Source organism: Chiloscyllium plagiosum, chromosome 20, assembly GCF_004010195.1.
Source record: "Chiloscyllium plagiosum isolate BGI_BamShark_2017 chromosome 20, ASM401019v2, whole genome shotgun sequence".
NCBI classification, from domain to species: domain Eukaryota; kingdom Metazoa; phylum Chordata; class Chondrichthyes; order Orectolobiformes; family Hemiscylliidae; genus Chiloscyllium; species Chiloscyllium plagiosum.
Genome location: NC_057729.1, coordinates 26,005,660 through 26,011,659, shown reverse-complemented (window position 1 = coordinate 26,011,659; position 6,000 = coordinate 26,005,660). Strand labels below are relative to the sequence as shown.

Below are 6,000 nucleotides of genomic sequence, written 5' to 3'. Positions count from 1 at the left end.
ATACCCTGGAGAGTAAGAAAAAATGCACAAATACATTTTGGGTTATTTCAAATAAAACTTCATATCCCAAATGTTCTTGTGCATAATGAAGTGTGTGAATTATAAGGAAATCAACAGAAAAGCCTCATTACATTGTAAGTGGCCAAGATTTAAACTCTGATTTCCAATTACTGAAGCAAAAATTTTATTTCAGAAGGAAAAACATTTTGTATATCAAATGGATTGTATTTCAACATAAATCAGAGCTTCTTCAAGGCCAAAAGTTTTAATACATTTTTTATTTGAAATAAGGAAATAGAATAATAGACCACCAAAATTAGTTTACAATGACTTTTTTTTGGATTAGTACTTCCAAAATAAAGGAAAAATAGTACAGCAAAATAAAATCTACATTTTACAAATATTTATTAAAGTGTTTAGACATTAACCTCAACCCTTGTTCTGACCCCATGCTGGAAAGAAAGTGCCTTTTGCAGGGACCTATTGCAAACATTAAACTGTTGCAACCAAACGTACTTGAACAGTTACAGATGCAAAATATATATCTCCAAGATTTACCATTTACAAAGTCAGCAAAACAAAGAAACACACCAGATAAAAGTGCACACTGCATTACTGGCTGCTTGCACCTGGTTCTGTGGTTCACAGGCTGAAGGGGTGTGGTGTATAAAAATGAAAATTTTCAGTTTTTTCCCAAACTCCCATTGTATACATCAGCATCGTTCTGTTGCAACCTTACAAGCCACAGGAAATTCCATTGTTTTCTAGAACAATTAATAGCATTGCCCCTCCAGCTACTCAGCATACAACCTAGAACCTTTCCTGGTAAAGAACCTTTTCATCATTTGAGAATGCCATGACAACATTATTCTCATTTGAAGCTAGAATTTATACCACAGTTAGCTGTAATATATTATCTTGCATTCTGACTTAAGTAAGTCCACTGCTTACTTCTCTCAAGTCTAAAACTAATTCAAAAATACTCACCCTTTTTTGAATTTTCTTCCGCCTCTGCCGACTGGATCATGAGTATTGTTTGACAGGTTGTTGCATTTTGTTAATTGGCTATTATTCATGAAAGATCTGTGGTAGGACATGTTTGGAGAACAAATTCAATTTTATCCTCATTCTGCATTGATAAAAGTACATTTCAAAAAGGATTGCTCGATGGGAATCAGGTGTCAGAACCCTGGCTGTTTTTTAACCTCACGAGTCTATGGGTGTGCTGTTTAATGTCTTGCTCATTTCATTGCCTCAGCCATGACTAGCTTACTAATCAAAGCCAGCACCCACCTCTCTTTTTGCTAGTCTGCACTACTCTTCAGCTAATTCAGTGAACTTCTTAATTTTTATTTAGAAATAAAAGATAGAAGGCTTAGGGAGAGCTTTTCTAAAACTGTAACAATAGTTTGTACTTCCACTAAAATTATCAATGGGTACAATGAATATGTGCACTAAAATATTTTACTAATGCACAAAACAAGCAGGCAATACAAATGCTGAGGAAGTAGTACTGCAGTATTATAGTGGTTTACAAATACAAATTCTGACTATAAGATATCACAGTTATTGAGCATTGTGAGTTTGAGACTATTTTCAGGTGACATATTCCCAAGACGTCGGAGATCCATTGAATCAGTTGAACGACAATTCAGCATCTCTGATAAAACAGGAGATTTAATGTTCAGTCTGAGATCTGAAAGAAATGCTTTATGTGATATCCTTTTGCCTTGGTGGCCTGTGAATGTTCCTAATCACACATTTGACCATCCATTCAATTCCATCATTTACACCTTGTCTGGAAGACGACAGAAATTTGTTTTAGTATAGCATAATCTGAAAATTATCGAATATTCAATCAAGAAAGAACTCAAGAATCAAGACAATAAAGTTGAGAAACTTCTATGTGTAATTAAGTAATTTAAAAACACTACCAGCTAATTTAAAGGTTTCAAGTACTGGCAATTTTGGGCACAGGAAAATGGAGGAGAAACATATACAGTGGACACTTATTTTATCATTAAGTGTCAGATAAACTCAACATCTGGTCAGTTCTTACTAGGACACTACAACATTAGCATGCTGTAGCAACTGAGAAGCAATAATTACTTTTGTTTTGGCTTGGACCAATAACACAAATGCACAACTACCATGCGCCCCCATCTTAACCTGAATAAATTGGATCAAAGACAAAGGACATACCAAATACAAATTACTCTCTCTTATCCTAGCCACCGGAGAATTATACCACCTGGAAATGAGTAACATGTTGTCCCAAAGCAACTACACATGGGAAAGTAATTTGATTTATCTCAGTTTAGACATTTAGAGAGCCCCTTTGCTGTATCCGATTACTTTGTAAATAATTCGAAGGCTATTGTCTGAACTACTCTATCTGGAACTCTATTCTGTGCACTTATCACTATTATAAGAACTTTCTCATACCAGTCCCAAACTTATTTTTTCCATCTGCGTTCTCCTCTACACAAGCTTTACAATTCAGTTCAAAGCAATTTGTTGGATTAATCTAATGTGCACCATTTACTATTTATAAAGTTAGCACACCAGGATGAGAAGTGCAACTATTTGGATTTTTGTCAAAAAATCTATTCATTTTGTGATTTGTTGGTTTGGCTGAATCTAGTGCCAAGAGTTTATAGATCAAATGCGAAATCAAGCAGGATCTTTCCTCCAGTTATGTACACTGACTGCTGTTTACTAGATTAATTAAAATTAGTTCTCAAACTTGCTCCTCATTTCAGAATACTCCATAGGACTAACAAAACTGTTTGCCATCCTTTGTTAAAAGCATATTAGCTGTGTCCAAGCTACATGTACTTCTACAGTATTCACTGAATTAATATGACCATATTCCCACTCAAGTGTATCTTCTCATGTCTGAAATAATATGAGGAGATTTTTATGGAAAATAAAGAACATGAAAGCATGGGAAGGGTTAAAGCATGAAGACCACTGACAATCTGTGGTCTGTGGAAGGCAGGATGGGATAAGAATTGTGGAATTCTCTTACACCAATTAGCAGAGTAAGGTTAAGGCTGAAAGGTCACTATGGCGAGATGAGATAACACAAGTAATAAAGCAAGTTTCGCTGTTAAGTGTTATTATGACAGGATTGGGACCATAATTATTTGGGACATGACATTATAATACCTAATTAATAGCTAGTAGTCAGCTTGAGACAGGAGACTATTGTAATAGACGGAATAGCTAAATATCTATCATGACAGATTAGTCTGGAATAGAAGATCACTGTAGCAGAATTAGCAATAAATATTTAACAGTGACATGAGAATAACATTAAGTAGAATGTACAACTAAAGAGATAATGGGAACTAACATCACTGGTTTATTGTGTAGCTAGAGTGAGGTACTTTGATTAATATAGTTGGACATGCTGATAAGCTAACAGAAACAGGATTTAAAAAAAAGTATAAAAATCCTGAGGTTCGGGGGCATTCGAGAATTTGTTTTCTGTGTCGTGGTTTTTTGTTTGCAAATAAAAGACCTACTTCTTGAAGAACTCTCTGCATCTCCTGTGGTTCTCTATTTTCTCCACAACAATTTCAGATTCTTTCTTTTATACAATATTACTAATAAAGTTGATAGATGTTCTCTCCATACCCAGTTAAACAATAATTTGCTGTGTTCTCCCTCTCAGAACCCCCGCTTCCCCTAACCAATTTATCCAACAGAAATCTGCTATGAAGGAAGACAATCATTACTTACCCAGTAAGCGCTGAGCATGGCTGGACCAAACAGTCTCTCTTTCCTATTTTTGGAGCGCAATCACTAAAAGCTGTTTTAATGTCTCCCACTGAAAGGCAGGTCTATCAGTCATAAGGAAAGAATGAAGCATTAATGTTGGGGTTAATGGGCCCAAACAACCATAAAGTGGAAAAAAAAGAGATCATGCCACATCTCAGAAAGAAATCAATGCATTATCAACATTACCATTAATCCCTCCACCAAAAAAAATCTCCTTTACAAATCCCAGTTCGTGGGTCAGTCAGTTCAGTTGGCTGGATGGAAGTGCAGAGTGACGCCAACAGCATGGGTTCAATTCCTTTGTCAGTTGAAGTTATCATGAAGGAATTTCCTTCTCAACTTCTCCCCTTGCCCAAAGCATGGTGACCCTCACTTAAACCATCACTAGTTGAATCTCTGGAATGAGAGAGCAGCCCTATGGTCTGGATAAGACCATAGTGACTTTACCTTTTGCCCAAAAAAAGTCAGCCTTGTACAGTACTCACACCAGATGACAAAAGCTCTTGCTTTAACCCGTTCTACTTAATTTAACTGTGACTCTAATTCCCATTCTGGATAATCAAACTTTTTCCCACGAACTCTTGTACATCTGAATTTAAATTTTCTCAGCTTCAAATAACCACGTCAGGGCTTTATTCAAAACTTCTGGTTTGAGACCATCACTGAACTCCTTAGTCAAAGGTAATCTATTGTTTTATCTTCTTCCTTTCTCAGAAGTAACGTTGTCGTATCTATCTTCATTCAGAACTTCTGCAGAACCTCCCCAATTTAGAAACAAAAACCCTTATTCTCAAACTACAGTGCTGTCCTTCTAAAATGGAGTTTGTTTATCATGTGTGGTTGTAAAACTCTCCTAACAAATAAAAATCTATTAATCTTGAAGTTAACTCACTTTAGCTATTTTTTTTAAAAAAATCAGCATGGCTACAGAAATACCCAAAGTTAATTATTAAACTCTTCAGACGAACAGAAAAACTTACGTCAGAATTTCAGAATTCAAAAGTTTACAGTTAAATGATATATAGGAGACATGCACCCAAAAGGAAGTAATGTTTAAGGAATGCCTTACAGGACGAAAGTAAGGCAGGGAGTTGCAGAGGTGTGGGAGGATGTGTTAGAGCTACATCTAGGGCCTAAGGAAGGCACGGTCAACAATGGATAAGTGATTCAAATCAATGTTGAAGGGTAGAATTACAGGTATGCAAATGTGAATTCAGACACAGACAGCAGCATTTTGGATGACTTCAAGTTCAAGAGAGTAAATATGGAATGTATTGGTAAAGTCAGGTTCACAGCTAACAAAAGCAAGAATAAGAGATTCTGCAGATGAGATGATTAGAGGTAGAGTTAAATGATGTTACAGGAAATGATCTTAGTGATTTCATGATAGAGATCAGAAGTTCATCTGATGGAGCAAAGATGCAAAATAATGCCTTTTCAATATCTCATAATATTTAGTAATATTTAATTAAGAGTCTGTGAATATGCATTACAGTCAGGACAGGTGGCTACAGTCTAAAGAGAAGAACAGTAAAACTGTCAGTGTTTCTGTTTCTGATTATTATCCAACAATAATCAATTAGACAGTAATGTGCAAACAGAAGACAAAACAGGTTTTTCTGTCCCTAATGATTCAACATAAAAAGTAAAGTTACCAATACTCAGACCACCATACAGACTACTCTCAGAGAGAGGTGATTGTGGTGGTTTAACCGGAGAATCTCCATGCCGCAGGTGAGTGGACAGGTTGAGGAGAATCCTTCATAACCTCAAGAATTAAACCTATCCTATTGGCAACACTGCATTTCTAACCAACAGTCCAGGCAACTGAGCTAATGCATCCCCTAATGATTTAACAGCCTACTGAGTTTTTGTCAAGATCACAGTTGAAGAACGACTACTTGGGTAATAGAGTAGTGCCCTTGGTACAGTACTTCAGCAAAACGAAGTACCTTGATGAAACAAAAGTTGTCATTCCTCATTTTGTCTCCAGTTAAGTCAGCTTCCTTTCAGGAAGTAGCTTGTTTCACATGAATAGATAATGGAGGTCTTGGTACCCATGTGCCGACTGTAACTTTAGAACAGAATGACTCTCTGGGATATGCAGCATGGCAATTTCAACTGATATATATTGTGACTATTTTAAGTGTAAAGTGCTGTGCTAATCTGAAGTTATATCCATGGTTTAAAAAAAAATTAAGTGCTATTTACACA

The 6,000-nt window shown here is 36.0% G+C and overlaps 1 protein-coding gene across 2 annotated transcripts in view; it reads right to left on the bottom strand.

The window, feature by feature from the left end:
• Positions 1-260: 260 nt before the first annotated feature.
• The window catches only part of arfrp1 (ADP-ribosylation factor related protein 1), a 33,685-nt gene continuing 27,945 nt past the window's right edge, over positions 261-6,000 (bottom strand). Inside the window, exons 7-8 of one of the 2 annotated variants that reach the window (XM_043710320.1) lie at positions 3,748-3,848; positions 261-1,798 (exon numbers count right to left, since the gene is read on the bottom strand). In XM_043710320.1, coding sequence (XP_043566255.1) covers positions 1,711-1,798; positions 3,748-3,848 — 189 coding nt within the window. In that variant the 3' untranslated portion in view covers positions 261-1,710. The remainder of the gene's footprint in view (positions 1,799-3,747; positions 3,849-6,000) is intronic. The other variant, XM_043710321.1, reaches the window with a different exon arrangement.